The sequence below is a fragment of the Budorcas taxicolor genome, chromosome 11, assembly GCF_023091745.1.
Source record: "Budorcas taxicolor isolate Tak-1 chromosome 11, Takin1.1, whole genome shotgun sequence".
Taxonomy (NCBI): domain Eukaryota; kingdom Metazoa; phylum Chordata; class Mammalia; order Artiodactyla; family Bovidae; genus Budorcas; species Budorcas taxicolor.
In genome coordinates, this window is record NC_068920.1 from 120,788,168 (window position 1) to 120,811,949 (window position 23,782).

Sequence of the window (23,782 nt, forward strand, 5' to 3'; positions counted from 1 at the left end):
AGTGGAGGTGATGGAGTTCCAGTTGAGCTATTTCAAATCCTAAAAGATGATGCTGTGAAAGTGCTGTACTCAATAACCAGCAAGTTTGGAAAACTCAGCAGTGGCCACAGGGCTGGAAAAGGTCAGTTTTCATTCCAATGCCAAAGAAAGGCAATGCCAAAGAATGCTCAAAGTACCACACAATTGTACTCATCTCACATGCTAGTAAAGTAATGCTCAAAATTCTCCAAGCCAGGCTTCAGCGATACGTGAACTGTGAACTTCCAGATGTTCAAGCTGGTTTTAGAAAAGGCAGAGGAACCAGAGATCAAATTGCCAACATCTGTTGGGTCATCGGAAAAGCAAGAGAGTTCCAGAAAAACATCTATTTCTGCTTTATTGACTATGCCAAAGCCTTTGACTGTGTGGATCACAATAAACTGTGGAAAATCCTTAAAGAAATGGGAATACCAGACCACCTGACCTGCTTCTTGAGAAACCTGTATCAGGAAGCAAGTTAGAACTGGCCATGGAACAACAGACTGGTTCCAAATAGAGAAAGGAGTATGTCAAGGCTGTATATTGTCACCCTGCTTATTTAACTTATATGCAGAGTAGATCATGAGAAACGCTGGGCTGGAAGAAGCACACTGGAATCAAGATGGCCCGGAGAAATTTCAATAACCTCAGATATGCAGATGACACCACCCTTATGGCAGAAAGTGAAGAGGAACTAAAAAGCCTGTTGATGAAAGTGAAAGAGGAGAGTGAAAAATTGGCTTAAACCTCAGCATTCAGAAAAGTAAGATCATGGCATCTGGTCCTGTGACATCATGGCAAATAGATGGGGAAACAGTGACAGCCTTTATTTTGGGATGCTCCAAAATCACTGCAGATGGTGACTACAGCCATGAAATTAAAAGATGCTTACTCCTTGGTAAGAAAGTTATGACCAACCTAGAAAGGATATTAAAAAGCAGAGACATTACTTTGTCAACAAATGTCTGTCTAGTTAAGGCTATGGTTTTTCTGGTAGTCACACATGGATGTGAGAGTTGGACTGTGAAGAAAGCTGAGTGCCAAAGAATTGATGCTTTTGAACTGTGGTGTTGGAGAAGACTCTTGAGAATCCCTTGGACTACAAGGAGATCCAACCAGTCCATCCTAAAAGGAGATCAGTCCTGGGTGTTGATTGGAAGGACTGATGTTGAAGCTTAAACTCCAATACTTGGGCCACCTGATGCAAAGAGCTGACTCATTTGAAAAGACACTGATGATGGGAAAGATTGAAGGCAGGATGAGAAGGGGATGACAGAGGATGAAATGGTTGGATGGCATCACCTATTCAATGGACATGAATTTGGGTAATCTCTGGGAGTTGTTGATGGACAGGGGAGCCTGGTGTGCTGCAGTCCATGGAGGTCGCAAAGAGTTGGACACGACTGTGTGACTGAAATGAACTGATCCTTAAATCCTCAAAATTTTTCTTAAAACTAATCATACTTATATGGCAAATTAATAATGATTATTGTGGCAGCTACCGTGTAATGGACTTCTTTGCAAATTTGTTATAGAGAGATGTAATCAGGAATAATTTTTAAAAATATCACTGCAATAGTTCACATGTCAATTAATTCACTGAGACTGAAGTGGGTTTGTTCAGTACTGAAACATTTAACATCAGATAGCAAAGAGTAAATTTTGAGGGGGAGAGGGGAGATGTTTTTTCATTTTCTAAGTTTTGGTGTTAAATTCTTTTTAATCCCATTTCTTTATTTTTACCTCCCTTTGAACTACTTTTAACGTTTGAAAAATAACTTGGTAAGGCCTGAGCAGAGGTAAGAGAGATTCTGAGGCTATATCTCTAGCTCAATGAGAAGGAGACATTGCCTTCTCCGAGAAGGAGTCACATGACACTAACTGTTGCAACTAGTACAGAGTGAGAGTGACATACAAGTATGGTTTATTTCACCTCTCTGGTTTAGATTACTTGGGACCCAGAGTCTCGTGAGAGCAGACTGTTGTGAGGCAGAGATGTAGATACTTGGTTATTGGTTTTAAATAAATCTATTTCTGTTGCAGTTAAAAGAATGTACATAATTGAACACAGAAGGCTATTACCAGTACAGACCTTATCTGACTAGATGGAGTTCCTTTGGTATACTTATTATGTTTGGGTGGTCTGTGTCTTAGCCTTGTAAACTCAGAAATGCTATTGTTACTGTGCATACAAGATATTGAACTCTCGGGAACAAAGTGGTATTGCAAAAAAAAAAAAAGCAACAAACTAATAAAAATAACCAAAATAGGTTTATTACTTTTATTATAATAGGAATAGGAAGAATAATCATTGTATATACCAGATACTTGTGTTTATGGATGACTAACTAGCTTCCCTGGTGGCTCAAATGGTAAAGGATGTGAAATTCACTCAGTTGTGTCTGACTTTTTGCAACCCCATGGACTGTACAGTCCATGGAATTCTCCAGGCCAGAATACTGGAGTGGGTAGCCTTTACCTTCTCCAGGAGATCTTCCCAACCCAGGGATTGAACCCAGGTCTCCTGTATCACAGGTGGCTTCTTTACCAGCTGAGCTACAAGGGAAGCCCAAGAATACTGGAGTAGTAGATAACCTGCCCTTCTCCAGTGGATCTCCCCAACCCAGGAATCGAACCGGGTTCTCCTGCATTGCAGGCAAATTCTTTACCAACTGAGCTATTAGAGAAGCCCAAAATGGTAAAGAAACCACCTTAAATGCAAGAGACCTGGGTTCAATCCTTGGGTTGGGAAGATCTCCTGGAGAAGGGAATGGCAATCCATTCCTATATTCTTGCCTGGAGAGTTCGATAGACAGAGGAGCCTGGTGGCCTACAGTCTATGGAGTCGCAAAAAATCAGGCATGAGTGAGTGACTTTCACTTTCTTTTCACTTCTTTCAACTGGATAAATACTCATAAAGAGAGTTAGCAGGAAAGGAAGGTTTTCTGTCTGTACCTAAACTCTAGGTAGAGAAAAAAAGACTTCTCTAGGAAGTTATAAGCCTAAACCTACCCTCATGTGGATTTGATGTTATGTTGGCAGGATAGTCTGGGAACCCCCACCAAGCCGAGAAAATAAGAAACAAAGTAGCTCCTAAACTGCTTGGCAAATGCAAGCGTGAAACACTCTGAACAGAGGCACTCCCACCTCAGACTACATAGGATTTCCTCAATAAGTTCTGAACTCACAATCTAGAATTACAAAATACACAAGGAAATAGTAAACTAGAGAAGAGTCAAGACCAGTATTATAAATGCAAGGAATTCAAATGATAGATTTATCAGATAGAGACTATAAAACAAATATGTATAAATGATTAATGACTCAAATCTCTCTACCTAAGGTATTATACACAAGCCATATAAAGAAATATGCTTATGAAATTAAAATTCATGGAGAATTGAGCATTAAATTAGACACAGTGAAATGAGAAAAGGTTAAATGGATCTTGTGAAGAATGTGAAGGAGTTATTCAGAATGTAACACAGGAGATATAAAAATTTGTAAAAATATGTAGGAAAGAGGTAATTCAACATAATTTGATATGATTTTCTAGCAAAAAGAATAGAGAAAATAACAAAGAGGCTATCAAAGGCATAACGGCTGATGATTTTTCAGAACTACTGAAACACATGAGTCTCCAGGAAAATTCAAGGAATCTGAAGCCAGATAAATAAAAGAAGTACACACTTAGACATGTTGTAGTAAGATTGCTCAAAACCAGACATAAGGAGATCTTAACAACAACCAGAAACAAGATAAATTACAAAAGAGCAGTACTAAGCCAACAGTGGGCTAATATTTCAAAGCACTGAGGTGAATTAACTAACAACTAGAGTAGACTACAGAGAAGGCAATGGTACCCCACTCCAGCACTCTTACCTGGAAAATCCCATGGACGGAGGAGCCTGGTGGGCTGCAGTCCATGGGGTCGCTAAGAGTCGGACACAACTGAGCAACTTCACTTTCACTTTGCACTTTCATGCATTGGAGAAGGAAATGGCAACCCACTCCAGTGTTCTTGCCTGGAGACTCCCAGGGACGGGGGAGCCTGGTGGGCTGCCACCTATGGGGATGCACAGAGTCAGACACGACCGAAGTGACTTAGCAGCAGCAGCAGCAGAATAAACTACCTAGCTAAACTATCATTTAAGTATGAGACTGAAATAAAGACATTTTCAGTGCCTGGGAGAATTTGCTATCAAAAGAGCTTCACTGAATGAACTTCTAAAGGATAGTCCCTAACACGTGAATTTTAACACAGAGGAAGAGATGAAATGCAAGGGAAAAAAGGTTTGGTGAGAGGAGCATTAGAAAATAAATAAATGTTCCTCATCTTATTTCCTTTTCTGTGGATGTTGAGAATACATAGTATTTACTTTCATTACAAACATTTTCCCAAGGGTCTGTATATAGCAGAGCTGAGTGTGACTTGTATTTTAACGATTTTAAAATACTTCTTAAAAGCAAAGATTTTATTGTTAATGATTGACAAAACAAAAGATTAATTGTGATGATTTCGAAATTGTAAGTTATCATTGGTTTGGGTTTTCCCTTATGATTAGTTTTATAAACATATTACAGTATTTTAGCTGGGAATAAACTATTTTTATAAAGATATTTAACAGTAATTCCTTTTCATTTAGATCAAATCCTTTTTATGAACCTAAACCGACTCCAAACAATTTGCTAAGTCCAGTTCAAGAACTGGAAACTGAAAGGAGAGTAAAAAGAAAAGCCCCAGCCCCACCAGCCGTCTCGCCAAAGACAGGAGGAGTAAATGAAAACACAGGTGTTTCTGCAGGAAGAGATCTCTCCACTTCTCCTAAGGTAGGAGTTTAATCTTATTAAAACATGTATTAATGTTTGCTTGTTTTCAAATTAAGAAAAGTCATGGTTAGCTATTAATATTTTGATCATATAAACGTAAAGTATAAGTAAATCCATTATACTGCAACACTGTATATACATTTGGAAGTCTATAAATTTATAGTATGTTATAGATTGGATTGTCTGGGTTAAGATTTGCTTTTTAAATGCTGTTTTGAAGTCAGAGGGAGAAAGGCAGTATAATTGTAGGGTTGGTGCTTTGAAAAAAGGATATACTCTAAAGCAGCTAGTCATGATAGACAGGTTACTCTAATATAGAGGAAAGAATAGAAATCATCTTTTTGAGAAATGTACCAGAAAGATTGACACCCAGTGCAGAGAAATACTTTACTGAAGAATTTCAATACTGTCCCTTTGATTTATGTCAGATTACAATTGTGGCCTTATTGTCATTCTTTTTTAGAAATGTTAATGGATAATAACTTCATGGAAAGGTAAAGTGCAGTCTTAGAACAAAGTCTAAAGCTTCTAAATGGTTTGACTGCAAATAGTGTATCTTTCATCTGAAAGGTAGAGATGTTGAATTTAGCAAGTTTTTTAAGGTAAATAACTCATGACAGTACTCATGAGTGTTTTGTTATTGTTATCATATGACATTATTTAATTCTCACGGGTAGTTGTGGGGGGAAGAGATGAACTTAAACTCAGAAGGATAAAGGTCATAGGTCCCCCAGCCAACAGACAGGATTGGAACTGGCATATTCATTAATTACGTGCTCTCTGGACCATATTCCATCTCAGATGCCTGGGCTGCTGCTTTTCTCAAGGGCATCAAATTTCAGTAGTTCCTGTTGTATTTTATAGTTCATTCTGTGCCTTTCATTAAATGCCAGAGTTCTGAAATAGTTTGTTTGCTTTTATTTTCGTTGTTTGAGGGGGAGTGAGTTCACTGAGGTCCTCACTCTGCCATTCTATAAGTCAGTCTGCAGGTGTGTGTTTTTATATCAGGTGTGTTTAACTGTGTGTAACTTTAGGAGGAGAAACTAGGACTAAATTCTGTCTGGCTATTGGCTATGGAAGTTGGGAGTAGAGTCTATAAATGAAGGCAGTAGAGAACAGAAATATAAAGCAGAAGAGATGGTCAATTCCTATACCCATGAGAGCAAAAATAAAGGCGGCAATTGAGGCATTGGTCAAAATCAAAAAGCTGTTTAGATTCTTTATCCATTCTAAACATCAAGAATACCTACAACTGTCCTGTTTCCCTGAATCTCTATTGTGCTGCCTACTCTCTCCCTGTCCCCCTTCTATAGGCCACTGAAGTTTGAAGCTAATCACAAAATCCTAATTTCTTCATGCTGCTGCTGGTAAGTCGCATCAGTCATGTCTGACTCTGTGCGACCCCATAGACGGCAGCCCAACAGGTTCCTCTGTCCCTGGGATTCTCCAGGCAAGAACACTGGAGTGGGTTGCCATTTCCTTCTCCAGTGTATGAAAGTGAAAAGTGAAAGTGAAGTTGCTCAGTTGTGTCCGACTCTTAGCAACCTCATGGACTGCAGCCTACCAGGCTCCTCCGTCCATGGGATTTTCCAGGCAAGAGTCCTGGAGTGGGGTGCCATTGCCTCTTTGAATCTCTTCATAAGTGAATGGAAAGGAACTTAACAGTACCTTATTGTGTGCCAGGCAATGTTCTATAACTTCATTTGATCCACAAAATAACCTGAGAAATAAATACCATTATTTCCTTTTTACACTGAGAAACTAAACCTTAGTTAAGTAACTTCCTCAAAGTGATAAAACTAGTATTGACAGCGCCAGGATTAAAATTCCGGTTTTTTGAGTCTAAAACTCATATTTCCCATTGTGCCTTTCTACCTGTAGACAGGTATTTCCAGTTCCAAGTTAGAATTCTTAAATACATTTTTCCATAGAAATAGTGTTACTCACTGTCATTGAATTCTATTGTAGTGAAGTATAATATAGCTATTTTTTATGTTATTTTGAGGGTAGTGTTCCAATGTAGACATATTGTGGAATAAATGATCTTTATGGGGAAAACTGAGCATTTTACCACCATGCTTCTCTTGGAAAATGCCTCATCATGTTCAGACACACAATCAGTTGTATTCACAGTAACCTTCTGCTGATCTGGGAGTTAGTTTGGATAACTCAACTGTGTAAAACACAGCTATGAAAGATTAATTTTTAAAAAGATTGCTGATATTATTATTAAATGAGGAAAAACAAAGTGCATAACTGTATAGTATGGTAACTTTTGTATGTATAAAGTTTTATTTAAAAGGCTTTATTCACACACATATACACATGTAGACAAACATGCATGCTCCTATACATTATGGAAGGACTCGTAACTTTGAGGAGAAAGATCTTGAGGGGATGGTGGGTATGCACAAGGTTGAAGGAGGCATTTCTTTTCCTTTTTCCCCTTTCTATGTTGTTTAAATATTTGAATTTTATAAAATGTTTCTCTTCTCTTTTGGTTTGTTATACTCAGAGGATATTGAGTAATGAGATCATGGATCTTTTTTATAGTTGGCTCAGACAGTAAAGCATCTGTCTACAGTGCAGGAGACCTGGGTTTGATCCCTGGATTGGGAAGATCCCTTGGAGAAGGAAATGGCAATCCACTCCAATACTATTGCCTGGAAAATCCCATGGACAGAGGAGCCTGGTAGGCTACAGTCCATGGGGTCACAAAGAGTCGCACATGACTTCACTTTCACTTTCACTTTGTACTAGATACCAGATGACATTTTCCCCCAAAATTCATCCCTCAAAATAGAGAAAGTTACTCTCAGGTTTGACCAGGAGTATTAGCTTGGTGATGGCCTGGGGTTCCATCAGACACCTCAGTGTTGTGCAGTGGAAACCAGGTATAGAGGCTTAATAATAGAAAACTTGATCTTCTGTTCCAATTCCATAGCACAGATCTTTTTATTTTGTATATTTATGTAAGATTTCATTTGGAAAAAAAAAATGAACCATTGCAAAAAAAAATAAAAGTAAGAAAGAAATTGGAAACTACTAACTGCACAGTTATGTGTGAGAGAAGGAAGAAGATTAGAATCAATGGCATATTGATGATAATCAAAAATGATAAATGGTAGCTGAAAAAGAGCAGTGGCATGGGGCCTATTATAGGAATAGACTTGTTTGTGTGTGTGTATGTGCATGTGTGTATGTGCATATCCAAGTAGTTCCTGAAGACTTTGTTTGCAGTATTAAAGCTTAGTAAAATAATGACCATTTGACAACCTTGAGTCAACATGAAAGAGTCTTATGCTTTGTATACAATGTTCCATTTAGGAAAGGAGTGAAGTGAAGTCGCTCAGTCGTGTCCGACTCTTTGCGACCCATGGACTATAGCCCATCAAGCTCCTCCGTCCATGGTATTCTCCAGGCAAGAGTACTGAAGTGGGTTGCCATTTCCTTCTCCAGGGGATCTTCCCAACCGAGGCATCGAACCCAGGTCTCCCACATTGCAGGCAGATGCTTTAACCTCTGCACCACCAGGAAAGCCCAAGGACAGTGTGTTTTATATAAAAATGTTTATACTAAAATTAGTATTTTGATGCTTAAAACAATATGCTTCTTGGCCAGTTATTTACTATATTTTTAAATTGGAAAGGAAGCAATAGTTCAAATAAAGCTTTTTGGAAAAGAAAACAGACTCAAAATTTAGTTGAATAATAAAATAATATTTATACCAAATATTTATATTTTGTTTTGGATAACAAAATGCTAAACTGCACTCAGTAGCAATTGACTGCAGAGGCTAATCATGTCATAGAAAGAGTGCTCAGCCAGATGATTACTTTCCTCCACCTGTAACCTGAAACTACTTATTTTGAAGAAAATTTATGAAAAAAAGCCAAGACCAGAATTTAAACAGATAATAAGCATATATTTATATTGTAAATAAAATTCAAACTACCCCCCTAAAGGCAGTTAAGAATCCCCCAGTGTAATAAATCTACATAAACTCCTCACCCCAGACCATTGATTCCTGCATTTGTAAAATGAGAAAACTATGACACTTTTTAAGCCAACTTGATAAAAAAGACCAATGTTTAGGGATGTAACCTGACATTTAAAACACAAGCATCCAATAAGGCAAATGATAAATTAGGCTCAATGGTGGCTGATCACCATTTACTGACTGTGAATTTAAGTTAATAAGAATATAACTCTGAACTCCTAGATATGATTCATGCAACTTAGTATAAAATGCGAGTCAGATAATAAAAGCTTAGGTACATAAATGTCCTTGTTGCCAAATACATCACAAAGGTATTTTATTAAGCACTATATACCTAATTCTGTAAAAATCACAATATAAATAGCTAATTGTCAATGAATTTTAAAAAATTCAACTTGCACTTATGATAATGTGGAGAAGCTTCCCCCCACCCGCCCCTGCACATTGGATGGTGAAATAAGCCTGATCATGTGGAGAAGGGCTCCCTCAAAAAGCCTGATTAGAACTCCAGTGATTAGCAATGAAACACTGTCCACTTACTCCATCTCTGAAAGTGGAAACATTATTCATATCTAACGGCTCAGCTAAGTGACTCAAGCCTTCACTCATATTGTGACCTCTTTCTCAAATGCTCTTATAGAGACCCAAGCTTTACACTTGTATATTTTTGAGTACTTACAATTTGCAGAAACTGTAAGAAGCCCAGGTTATACTGAAGTCAGAGTTACATACAGCAGTCTCTTTGATTGATCCTAGCAGCAAATTCGAACCACAAAACAAACATGCTTTTCAGTTTTTATATATAAAGGCCCCCTTATATAAAGTTTTTTACCTCCATTTCTGTCTGCAGAACTGTGCGGAATGGTGCCTGTGGGCCACTCATGCTGAAAAGCAATAAGCACATGACCAAACTATTAATTTCCTCATATGTAAGTTGAAAGTACCTCATAACTTCGAAGGAAAATCATTAAAAGGAATGAAGATCAAAATTTAATTGAATATGATGATAAATGCGTAGTCATTTTGTAAAATGCCAAACTGCATTCAGTGATAGCTTGCAGAGGGCACAATGGGGATAAGTTTAAGTTACTGGTAAAGTTTTTATTTACTGGAATACCTTTCTTACCAGAATAGCTTGTTCCTCAATAATACAGAATAAATGAGGCACTGCTTTATGTATCACCTGGTCTATTGGTTAGTATTCTTTTGGTTATGACTAATAGAAGGAAGCCATTTTGTTAATTTTTTTTTCTTAAGAAAAAGGATAACTTGTTTAGAAAACAAGAGGAAATTTTAGCAGAACCAAAGGCAAAAGATACAACTGGGACTGAGTTGTAAACATCAACTGTATTGCTTGTCTCTTTGGAATGCCTTCAATTTTCCCTTTACTTTTTTAATGATAATTTAATCTCCCTGCAAAATAGTTTATGTTCTGGAATTTCCTCTCTCTCCAGTACATAGCCACTCTTCTTTCAGTGCAGCTGACTTTAGCTAAAGGTTAAGAACAAATGACATTTGTTGACAAAATGACTACAGCAATTACTTTTTCTTAATATGAATGAGGATCCTCTCAGAATTGTTACTTACTAAACATAAAAATCTCCAGTTAATGCCGTTTTGGAATTAGGATTATCTGCTGGCAATAGAAAGCCTTGATGACAGTTTAAATAAAAGAAACATGTATTTCTGTTTTTACCAATGTTGATGGTCTAGTGCTGACATGGTAGCCTTAAAGCCATCAGGGACCCAGTCTCCTATTGTGCTGATCCACCATCCTCAGTATACATTTCCAGCTGGTAGCCCAAGATGGCTGCTTGAACCATAGTTGATATGTCACATTCCAGTCAACAAGAAGAAAGCGGGGAAATAGCCACACCTGCCTCTAGCAACAGAGGAGGCAATGGCACCCCACTCCAGTACTTTTGCCTGGAAAATCCCATGGACGGAGGAGCCTAGTAGGCTGCAGTCCATGGGGTCGTTAGAGTCGGACACAACTGAGCGACTTCACTTACACTTTTCACTTTCATGCATTGGAGAAGGAAATGGCAACCCACTCCAGTGTTCTTGCCTGGAGAATCCCAGGGATGGGGAAGCCTGTTGGGCTGCCGTCTGTGGGGTCGCACAGAGTCGGACACGACTGAAGCAACTTAGCAGCAGCAGCAGCAGCCTCTAGCAAAGGAGACAGGAAAATTAATCTTTATTCTGGTCAGTTGCATTACCCAGCTAAAACTCAAGGGTTCTGTTACTAAGGAAGATAAGTAAAATGGATATTAGGAACAGTTAGCAGGCTGTGCCACAGGTAAAATATGAGTTTTATAGTGGAGATGCAAATGAACCTAAACTTTGGTGTCTCTTCTGTGAGAAAACATGAATGATGACCACTGAAAATAGTCATTCAGAATGACATATGAAAATCAAGCAATGTAACCTTTAAAGGAAAATCATCAGAATATTTTGCCACTGAGCATAAAGAAGTCTAGAAACAGTCTAGAAACAGAATACAAAAACCAAAACCACACACAAAAAACCCAGGCTATCAAAAGTTGAGTAGTATTTCCTTCAAAGTCAGTTTGCTACATTTATGCAAGGTGGTCTGAAAAGATATGGTAGTTTTCAGAGCATAGCATTATTGGCAAAGTTGTTGAGAAAAAACTACTTTTTGACACCTACGATGTCAATTCTAAAATATATTTGGATAGGTGCACTGCAGAGCCTTGACTAGAACACTGCAATAGAGGCTCCTAGGACACTAAATATAAGAACTCACTTCTCACATGGGTGGAAATGAAGACTGTGCATCTGCACCACCTTAAAAGTGAATGCCTCCTTAAATCTTGTGCCCTAGGCATTCCGCGCCCAGTTGTGTCTGACTCTTTGTGACGCCATGAGGTAGCCTGCCAGACTCCTCTGTCCATGGGATTTCCCAGGCAGAGCTAGTTCCCATTTCCTCCTCCAGGGGATCTTCCCAACCCAGGGATAGAACCCATGTTTCTTGCATTGGCATGTGGATTCTCTACCACCTAGCCACTTGGAAAGCCAGCCCTAGGCATTGCCTTGCTTCAACTCTAATCTCAGCCCTGGTGCACAAATGGGGCAAATCTGACAAATTTATACTAGCAGTAACCCACTTAAAAGACTTTCAGTCTAAACCAGGAACCCCGGCACTGAAACCATCTCTGAGAATTTGCCTTTTGATTTTTTTCTGACTGTATTTATTGGAAGAGGTAAAATGTTACATTTTGCTTATAGAAATAAACCATGACTAGGTTGCTTGCATTTTGAAACAAATTTTATAAAGCAATTAAGTGTTATTTTTTTTAAAGGTTGCTCTTTTATATCAGTATATTCTGGAGTAACTGAGTAGGTGCCTGTCACAGTTTTCCAGCTGAGAATTAAAAAAAAAAGCCACCATATAGAAAAAGAACCTGATTAAGGTAAATACATTTTGAACACCTTAATGATAATGACTCATGTTTGGCTTAGTTGCTGAAAGCTCTATAAAGGCTTAGGAATTAATAATAAATGATAAATTGAGTGTTTTTAATATATATTGGCAGGATCACTTTAGGGTACATTACTGATGATAAAAGCATTGATTAGCCCACCTTTACTGCATGAAGAACATATTTAAAGTATTTGAGCAGATTCATACAGAACCTTCTCAGTTCCCAGTATTGGGTAAATTTCACCCCGTCATAATGAGAAACAAAAAGAAAAAAGAAAAGACCTACAACAGCATGCACTGTGGGGCAAGATGTAAGGTGAGGCAAGAGTGGCAACTAGGGTCCAAATTTTAAGGAGCCTCTCACTTGCAGGTTCATGCAAGTGCAAACATGGCACTTGTTTAAACCCAAGATTTTCCAGACAAAAATACTGGAGTAGGTTGCCAACTTCTTCCTCCAGGAAATCTTCCTGACTCAAGGATCAAACCCGATTCTCCTACCTCTCCTGCATTACAAGCAGATTGTTTACCATGGAGCTATCTGAAGCCTTTGTGATTCCTGATATACTATAATAGCAAGTAAATAGGACTGTCATAAGTATACTTGCCAAAGAATTAAAATGAGATCTAGTCAAACCACTGGTTGTAATAACTATCAATTTACAAGAAATACTAAGGGGTAGAATGGAATGTATGAAATACTGAGGGGTAAAATGCATCCAGTCCCATCACTTCATGGCAAGTATGAAGGGCAAAAGTGGAAGCAGTGACAGATTTTCTTTTCTTCGGCTTCAGAATCACTGCGGATAGTGACTACAGCCAGGATATTAAAATATGTTTGCTCCTTAGAAGTAAATCTATGAGAAACCTAGACAGTATATTAAAAAACAGAGGCATCACTTTTCTATAGACAAAGGTCCGTATAGTCAAGGCTATGGTTTTTCTAGTAGTCAGGTATGAATGTGAGAGTTGGACCATAAAGAAAGCTGAGCGCCAAAGAATTGATGCTTTCGAATTGTGCTGGAGACGACTCTTGAAAGTCTCTTGGACAGCAAGATCGAACCAGTCAATTCTAAAGGAAATCAACCCTGAATATTCATTGGAAGGAGAATGCGGAAGTTCCAGTGCTTTGGCCACCTAATGCAAAGAGCCAACTCATTGGAAAAGACCCTGATGCTGGGAAAGATTGAGGGCAAAAGAACAGGGCAGCAGAGGATGAGATCGTTAGGTGGCGTCACCAATTCAATGGACATAAATCAGAGTAAACTCTGGAAGTTAGTGAAGGACAGTGAAGCCTGGCATGCTCGTTTCATGAGGTTGCCAGGAGTTGGATATGTCTTAGGGACTAAACAACAACAACAGAATGGAATGAGGGAGAATTTTAGTAACTTCTGAACTTGCATCCACTTTATTACATATTATCAAAATAGAAGTAACTTTTAAAAAACTACAGGAAGAAACTAGTAGTCTGTATTATGTAAGCAATTATATATAGCACATCTCTCTATAATTGATGTAATAGGCCAAGTTAAAAATCAGTAAGATTTAAAGACTCGACAATTTTGGCCTCATAAAATACTATACCATTGGATTAATTTCTTAATGGAGAATGACTATATTTTAGGCTCTAAAGTAAATCTTAAACACATTTCAGGAAGTCCAATTAATCTAGAAATCAGTTTAAAAGAAAAAAACAGTATTTATAAAGCAATCATCAATCAATTAAAAATATAATTATAAAAAATATTTAGAACAAAATCCATATCTTTGAAAATTAATATATATTCTTTCAACTAATCTATAGGTCAAAGAAGAAATCTTAACAAGATAAACTGTAAATCCAATGAAAATGTTTGGTTTCACTACTTGATGTGTTGATGAGGAATTTATATAATCAAGTTGAATTCCTGTAGTTGTTTCTGGGATGGTTTTATGTTTACTTAAACTTCTTGCTTGGCACTGTTTTTTAATATAAGTCCCAGCTTGAAAGTCTTGAAGAACAAGCCTGGCATGTTTGAACTTGGAGAAGAGTCTCAAAAACAATCATGTACAGTTGAGTTAATGGAGCAACTAGATACGATAAAATGGCTTTAATATTCCTTTCACTGTCTGTTTCCATGGCAAGAGTTTCCATTCAAGCAAGAGTTTAGGACACATTTATTTTCGGTGGGAGTGAGTATTCCTTAACCAGCTCTTATACAGAAGGCTAACCTACTGTGGGATATATAAACTCTTTAACACCTGGATTAAGAGTTGTAGTCTAATAATTAATATGTACAATATATATTGAGTTCATTAGTGCAGTTTTCATTAAAGGTATGTGAACATTTTCTTAGCACACTTGTGTGTTGTTAGATTATTACACTAGATCGTAAATTTGTAACCCAGGAATCTTTTGTATCCTTAAAAAAAAAAAAACAACAAAGTAAACAACTAATAGCGTTCAACATAGTGCCACTGCAGAAAGAAGACTCTGAAGTTAGATGAACCCCTCTAATAATGATCTTTTTGAGAAGCAAAGCCAATAATTGAAAATACATTGTGAATAAATTAATAACATCTTGGAAAGTATCTGATACTTTAATAAGTAAGTTTGTAGTATTGTATTTTACAGTAAATTGTATTTCTGTTCCAGTACTAAATTCTAAAGTTTGGTATCATTCTTATGCCCAGATGTCTGAAGAAGCTCAATAAATAGTTGTTTATCTGTACAACATCATAATTTCCAATTTTTGGATGTAATAATTGGGATTAAAATCCTAAAACTATTTCTCCACCCTTCTCCCCACCCCCAGTAGCAGTAGATGCTATTGCAGGGGAAACTCTTTAGTGTTTATTTACCTCTTAACTGCTTTGGAAAACAGGTTTTAGCATAGCTGGACTTTTTTTTTTAAAACAAGGACTATCCACATTTAATGTCTTAGAATAAACCTCATAGGTATTTGAAACAGAAAAACCTCATGTAATTGAGTGATTAGTATAAGCACAGAGTTTATTTTTACTTTTAATAAAAAACAGTTTATTCTTTCATGTACTCACAATAACTTGCATTATTAAGGAGATCTTCATTTGGTCAGACTGAATGAGTTATATATATCAGTAATGTGCACTTAAGATTTTCACACAAGGTAAAAACTTTTTTTCATCGTATATTGTTCCCCTTATATATATTTCTTTAAAACATGTTAATATTTTTTATTTATTTAGTGAAACTTCACCTTATATAGCAGATCTTACCTTTATTTCAGCCCACACTGTTCTCACGAATTTATAATTGACTGAAATAAAATCTTTTGAATATAAAGTTATTTTACTTATTGACTATTTTCCCCCAAAAAAGTGTGCTTCTTGTAGAACACCTTTAAATTTTTTTGAAAAGAGAAAACTACTTCAAAGCACATCATTGCTTAATACAAATTCAGATACCATGTCCTACCCATTACCCATTCTATATTAATAGTATTTGAATGATGATGCTTTGGAGTATATATAACCAAGACATTACTGTACATTTATTAATTTTGAAAATACTAATTAAGACACGTGAGAACTTTATAATTTCTATGAGCAGTAACCATGACTTTGGTAAACATTAGCCATAAAAAGAGATTCATGGAAATTTTAAAAGATACTTTTCGATAGAAGTGTCATTTTTTATCTGACTCTGAAGAGAAGCTTTTAGTTACTCTGAAGGAAGCATCAAAAGTAGTCTCACAATAATTCTTAGCTTCCTCACACCTTAAAAGAAGGCAAAGCTAAATGAACATTATAAGGTTTGCTAAATAATTTAAAATAAAATTTAATTCGACACAAAATTTTATTCATCATATAAGACACCATTAATAACCTGAGTATTTTCATTTTAAGAAATATTCTCATGTAAGTATATTTGTATAATGTATTTGAAGGGCGTGAGATGCAAAAATGCTATAAAATGGAACCTGAAAATTTCTCTAGTTAAGTCAGTTCAGTTCAGTTACTTAGTCATGTGCTACTCTTTCGGACCCAATGGATTGCAGCACGCCAGGCCTCCCTATCCGTTGCCAACTCCCAGAGTTAGCTCAAACTCATGTCCATTGAGTCGGTGATGCCATCCAACCATCTCATCCTCTGTCGTCTCCTTCTCCTCCTGCCTTCAATCTTTCCCAGCATCAGGGTCTTTTCCACTGAGTCAGTTCTTCGCTTCAGGTGGCCAAAGTATTGGAGTTTCACCTTCAGCATCAGTCCTTCCAATGAATATTCAGGACTGATCTCCTTTAGGATGGACTGGTTGGATATCCTTGCAGTCCAAGGACTCTTAAGAGACTTCTCCAGCACCACAGTTCAAAAGCATCAATTCTTCAGCATTCAGCTTTCTTTATAGTCCAACTCTCACATCCATACATGACCACTGGAAAAACCATGGCATTCACTAGATGGACCTTTGTTGACAAAGTAATGTCTCTGCTCTTTAATATGCTGTCTAGATTGGTCATAAATTTTCTTCCCAAGGAGTAAGCATCTTCTAATTGCATGGCTGCAGTCACCAGTTCAGTTCAGTTCAGTCGCTCAGTCGTGTCCGACTCTTTGCGAACCCATGAATCGCAGCACACGAGGCCTCCCTGTCCATCACCATCTCCCAGAGTTCACTCAGACTCACGTCCATCGAGTCCGTGATGCCATCCAGCCATCTCATCCTCGGTCTTCCTTTCTCCTCCTGCCCCCAATCCCTCCCAGCATCAGAGTCTTTTCCAATGAGTCAGCTCTTCTCATGAGGTGGCCAAAGTACTGGAGCTTCAGCTTTAGCATCATTCCTTCCAAAGAAATCCCAGGGTTGATCTCCTTCAGAACGGACTGGTTGGATCTGCTTGCAGTCCAAGGGACTCTCAAGAGTCTTCTCCAACATCACAGTTCAAAAGCATCAATTCTTCGGCGCTCAGCCTTCTTCACAGTCCAACTCTCACATCCATACATGACCACTGGAAAAACCATAGCCTTGACTAGACGGACCTTAGTTGGCAAAGTAATGTCTCTGCTTTTGAATATACTATCTAGGTTGGTCATAACTTTTCTTCCAAGGAGTAAGCGTCTTTTAATTTCATGGCTACAGTCACCATCTGCAGTGATTTTGGAGCCCCCAAAAATAAAGTCTGACACTGTTTCCACTGTTTCCCCATCTATTTCCCATGAAGTGATGGGACCAGATGCCATGATCTTCGTTTTCTGAATGTTGAGCTTTAAGCCAACTTTTTCACTCTCCTCTTTCACTTTCATCAAGAGGCTTTTTAGCTCCTCTTCACTTTCTGCTATAAGGGGGATGTCATTTGCATATCTGAGGTTATTGATATTTCTCCCAGCAATCTTGATTCCAGCGTGTGTTTCATCCAGTCCAGCATTTCTCATGATGTACTCTGCATAGAAGTTAAATAAGCAGGGTGACAATATACAGCCTTGACATACTCCTTTTCCTATTTGGAACCAGTCTGTTGTTCCATGTCCAGTTCTAATTGTTGCTTCCTGACCTGCATACAGATTTCTCAGGAGGAGGGGGGGTGGTCTGGTATTCCCATCTCTTGAAGAATTTTCCACAGTTTGTTGTGGTTCACACAGTCAAAGGCTTTGACATAGTCAATAAAGCAGAAGGTGATATTTTCTAGAACTCTCTGGCTTTTTTGATGATCCAACAGATGTTGGCAGTTCCTCTACCTTTTCTAAATCCAGCTTGAACATCTGGAAGTTCACGGTTCACATACTTTTGAAGCCTGGCTTGGAGAATTTTGAGCATTACTTTACTAGCATGTGAGATGAGTGCAATTGTGCGGTAGTTTGAGCGTTCTTTTGCATTTCCTTTCTTTGGGATTGGAATGAAAACTGACCTTTTCCAGTCCTGTGGCCACTGCTGAGTTTTCCAAACTTGATGGCATATTGAGTACAGCGCTTTCACAGCATAATCTTTTAGGATTTGAAATAGCTCCACTGTAATTCCATCACCTCCACTAGCTTTGTTCATGTGATGCTTCCTAAGGCCCACCTGACTTCACATTCCGGGATGTCTGGCTCTAGGTTGGAGATCGCACCATAGTGATTATCTGGGTCATGAAGATCTTTTTTGTATAGTTCTTCTGGATATTCTTGCCACCTCTTCTTAATATCTTCTGCTTCTGTTAGGTCCATACCATTTCTGTCCTTTATTGAGCCCATCTTTGCATGAAACATTTCCTTGGTATCGCTAATTTTTTTGAAGAGATATCTAGTCTTTCCGATTCTATTTTTCCCCCCTCTATTTCTTTGCACTGATTGCTGAGGAAGGCTTTCTTATCTCTCCTTGCTATTCTTTGGAACTCTGCATTCAGTGGGTATATCTTTTCTTTTCTTCTTTGCCTTTCACTTCTCTTCTATTCACAGCTATTTGTTAGGCCTCCTCAGACAACCATTTTGCCTTTCTGCATTTCTTTTCCTTGGGGATGGTCTTGATCCCTGTCTCCTGTACAGTGTCATGAACTGTAGTTCTTCCATCCATAGTTCTTCAGGCACTCTATCAGATCTAATCCCTTGAATCTCTTTGTCACTTCCACTGTATAATCATAAGGGATTTGATTTAGGTCATACCTGCGTGATCTAGTGGTTTTCCCTACTTTCTTCAGTTTAAGTCTGAGTTTGGCAATAAGGAGTTCATGGTCTGTGCCACAGTCAGCTCCTGGTCTTGTTTTTACTGACTGTATAGAGCTTCTCCATCTTGGCTGCTGAGAATATAATCAATCTAATGTCAGTATTGACCATCTGGCGATGTCCATGTATAGAGTTTTCTCTCTTTGTTATAAGAGTTTGTTTGCTATGACCAGTATGTTCTCTTGGCAAACCTCTTTTAGCCTTTGCCCTGCTTCATTCTGTGCTCCAAGGCCAAATTTGCCTGTTACTTCAGGTGTTTCTTGCCTCCCTACTTTTGCATTCCAGTCCCCTATAATGAAAAGGACATCTTTTTTGGGGTGTTAATTCTAGAAGGTCTTGCAGGTCTTCATAGAACCGTTCAACTTCAGCTTCTTCAGCATTACTGGTTGGGGCATAGCCTTGGATTACTGTGATATTGAATGGTTTGCCTTGGAAATGAACAAGAGTTAACCTCTTTTTATACTGGGTTAAAGACAGCAGATATGTGGAATGCTGCCATAAGCAGTTCAACAGTATTCATTGCTACTCTTACCACAATCTGAACATGAAGTAAAAATAAATTATTCATTCTACTAAAGTCATATTGTTTATCTTAAAACTTCCAAGACAAAGGGCAGTGTATTTCCAATAAATATTTGTTAGTGATGCTTGATTTTGCTTAGGTGGGAAATAAGCCATTCAAAAATGGATGAAACAGAAAACAAAAAGGGCAATCATGTTTCTTTTTCTAAGAAAGAAACATTCTATAAGAGTGACTTTCAAAGGTTTTTATTTTTTTTCCTTTTGAAGGGAGAGGGTAGAATTTATAGGGAGTTCATGAAACACGAAACATCTTCAGAAACATTTGGGAACATGTCTGCTCTCCTGTGCTACTTCACACATCCTTTTTTGTTTTGTTTTGTTTTAGCCCTTTTCAGTACAGGGAACTGTACTATGAACTAATCAAAAAACATGGCTCATACAAAGTCTTTTGTCTTCAACAGTCTTCTCAACCTACCCAATATGGCAGTCACATAAAAAGTATGATACAGTATACTGGGCTACAATAGACATAGGCTAGAGTACTATAAGATCAATAATGAGAGTGTTACTTATACCACATTACCTCCTCTCCAAGCACACTGCATTAGCGATTAGGAACAGGGGAAGTGTGTGTGTGTGTGTGTGTGTGTGTGTGTGTGCGTGCGCACACACACGTGCTGTAGTGTGAAGTATAGTGTAGTGGTGGTGAGAGAGGCAGTAGAGATCACAATTTATCTGAGCTATTGAAGGACAATTAGAATTCACTAGATGAGCAAAGAAACGAGAGGAAGGACATTTCAAAAGGAATAGATGGGCAAAAGCATTGAGGTATAAAAATATCTAGTTCAAGAGACTGAGCACCATTGATGTGATGGAATACCTGGACTTAAAAGTGGAGTCTGATTCCGAATATTTGTTTTTGTGTGTGTATGATTGCTCAAAATTTGGGCTTTATTGTGTAGACAGTAGGAATAGTAACAATCTATTTAAACCATGTACAAAATGCATTATTGAAAGGCTGCAATAGTTTATACACTCAACTGCATTGATAAATCTCAGATGCATTCTGTTTAATGGAAGACATCAGACTCGATAGGCTCCATTCTGTATGATTTCATTTAGGTGGCATTTACAAAAGGCAAAACCATAGGGACAGAAATGCACCAAAGAATATCAGTGGGTGGAGGGGATATGTGGGAATTTGGGGAAGGGGTAATGGAATGGTAGAGGTTGTAAAACTGTATGCATTTGTTAAACTAAGACAACTGCCTACTAAACAGTAAGTTTTATGGTATGTAAATTCTATCTTAAGGTAATATCATAATAAAAATAATAATGGCCATGGAAGCAGAGCAGAGCAGCTTCTCTTAACATTCCTTGTCCATTGCCTTATCCCCACTGCCTTCGCTGTTGTCAGCTTCTGCTCTTCACTGACTTTTGGCATCAGTGACCTCCTTTCATAGATCCTAGCTCCAAGATTAAAAAACAGAACCTCTGCTTATTCTGTTGATTTCCAGGTTAAACCTTGCACAGCCTTGGTTTCTATTTGGAAACGAAGGAAAAGACATGATCAGATTTCAGTAGAATGAAACCTTGGAAGACCATAAATGAAGAATAGAGAGTGATGAACCTAAAGACATGGATAGAGAGACAAAAAGTTTTATAGTAGTCCAGGCTGAAATGGAGGCCCCAAAACAAAAAACAACTTGTCATGTTTCAAGAACTCAAAGAAGGTCTATGTAAATGGAGTGTAATGAGCAAGGAGCAAGTGATGTTGTATAAGTTTGGAGAGGTGGGTAATGCCCAGGTCATGGAGAATCTCACAGACCGTAGTAAGTGTTTGATTAAATGCATGTGTGATGAAAGGCCATTGAAGTTGAAGTATGTGTATGTTCAGTTCAGTTCAGTCGCTCAGTCGTGTCCGACTCTTTGCGACCCCATGAATCGCATCACGCCAGGCCTCCCTGTCCATCACCAACTCCCGGAGTTCACTCAGACTCACGTCCATCGAGTCCGTGACGCCATCCAGCCATCTCATCCTCAGTCGTCCCCTTCTCCTCCTGCCCCCAATCCCTCCCAGCATCAGAGTCTTTTCCAATGAGTCAACTCTTCTCATGAGGTGGCCAAAGTACTGGAGTTTCAGCTTTAGCATCATTCCTTCCAAAGAAATCCCAGGGCTGATCTCCTTCAGAATGGACTGATTGGATCTCCTTGCAATCCAAGGGACTCTCAAGAGTCTTCTCCAACATCACAGTTCAAACGCATCAATTCTTTGGCGCTCAGCTTTCTTCACAGTCCAACTCGCACATCCATACATGACCACAGGAAAAACCAAAATATTGTTCTGCTCCTTAGTTTTACACTTTCAACTTAATGATATATCCTGAAAATCTTCCCATTTTAGTATGTGGAGAGCGTTCTCATCCTGTTTTCCATCTCTAATGTATCATAATTTATATAGCCAGTTAACCATAGATAATGTTGTTTCTAGTCTTTTGTTATCCTGAACAATGCTGCAACAAAGGACCTTGTATACAGATTATTTCATATATGTTAGATCAGTGTCCTGAAGTGAGTCAAAGAATAATGCCTTTGTAATTTTGCCATTCATTGTCAAGAGGCCTTCCAAAGGGGAGGTACCATTTTGCAATAAATTATAATCCTGTGATTTAAAATACTATCTATAGTATTAACATATTTCATTAACATTCTATTAACATAACATTAACATATTCCAAATTGTGTCTCTAGTTCCAGCTTCTCCCCGATCTTTGTTTCCTCAACATTTCTTCTTGTGAAAAATAACTCTTTAATTTTATTTCTAAACTTACTGCTGCTGCTAAGTCACTTCAGTCGTGTCCGACTTTGCGCGACCCCATAGATGGTAACCCACCAGCCTCCCCTGTCCCTGGGATTCTCCAGGCAAGAATACTGGAGTGGGTTGCCATTTCCTTCTCCAATGCATGCATGCATGCTAAGTCACTTCAGTCACGTCCGACTCTGTGCAACCCCGTGGACAGCAGCCCACCAGGCTCCTCTCCACAGGATTCTCCAGGCAAGAATACTGGAATGGATTGCCATTTCCTTCTCCAATTAAATTTGCTAGTCCCCTGGTTTTCCCCATCTCTCAGTAAATGACACTGCCATTCACCTAGCTGCTCAGGTATAAAATGTAGGAACCAGCTTTCCTCCTTCATTTCCTACACTCTGTTTAGTGGAACTTATGTGGTGATGGAAATATTCTGTATCTGTGCTAGTATGGTAGCCACATGTACACTTACAGTGTGGCTGGTATGACTAATAGGCTGATTTTTTAAATTTAATTTTCATTAATTTTGCTACTTATGTGACTAGTGGCTACCATTTTGGACAATGCAGACTTTTTGTTGTTGTTTGGTCGCTAAGTCATGTCCAACTCTATGTGACCCCATGGACTGCAGTACACCAGGCTTCCATTCTTCACTGTCTCCTGGAGTTTGCTCAGATTCATGTTCATTGACTCAGTGATGCCGTTCAACCACCTCATCCTCTGTCACCCACTTCTCCTCCTGCCCTCAATCTTTCCTAGCAGCAGGGTCTTTTCCAGTGAGTGTGCTCTTCGCATCAGGAGACAAATTATTGGAACTTCAGCTTCAGCAACAGTTCTTCAAATGAACATGCAGGATTGATTTCCTTTAAGATTAACTGATTTGATCTCCTTGCTATCCAGAGGACTCTCAAGAGTCTTCTCCAACACCACCGTTGAAAAGCAGCAATTGTACGGCGCTCAGCTTTCTTTATGGTCCAGCTCTCACATCCATAATGACTACCGGGAAAAACCATAGCTTTGACTATACAGACCTTTGTAGGCAAAGTGATGTCTCTGCTTTTTAATATGCTGTCTAGGTTGGTCATAGTTTTCCTTCCAAGGAGCAAGCATCTTTTAATTTCCTGGCTGTAGTCACTGTCTGCAATGATTTTGGAGCCCAAGGAAATAAGTCTGTCACTGTTTCCACTTTTTCCCCATCTGTTTGCCATGAAGTGATGGGACCAGATGCCATGATCTTAGTTTTCTGAATGTTGAGTTTTAAGCCAACTTTTTCACTCTCCTCTTTCACCTTTATGAAGAGGCTCTTGAGTTCCTCTTCACTTTTCTGCCATTAGAGTGGTATCATCTGCTTATCTGAGGTTGTTGACTTTTTATTGATGAGTAAAGTCCTACATGTCTCAAGGCTTTCTTGAGGTAATGGTTCTCAACTTCAGCAAGGAGCCTTTTCAAAAATATCAGTGCTTTAAAAGAAGCAGTGCTTGGACTTTACACCAAGTCAGTAAATTAGAATCTT

At 38.4% G+C, this 23,782-nt stretch overlaps 1 protein-coding gene across 1 annotated transcript in view; it reads left to right on the top strand.

The window, feature by feature from the left end:
• Positions 1–23,782, top strand: part of EHBP1 (EH domain binding protein 1) — a 347,498-nt gene that overhangs the window by 171,354 nt on the left and 152,362 nt on the right. Inside the window, exon 10 of the mRNA XM_052648636.1 lies at positions 4,665–4,848. Coding sequence (XP_052504596.1) covers positions 4,665–4,848 — 184 coding nt within the window. The remainder of the gene's footprint in view (positions 1–4,664; positions 4,849–23,782) is intronic.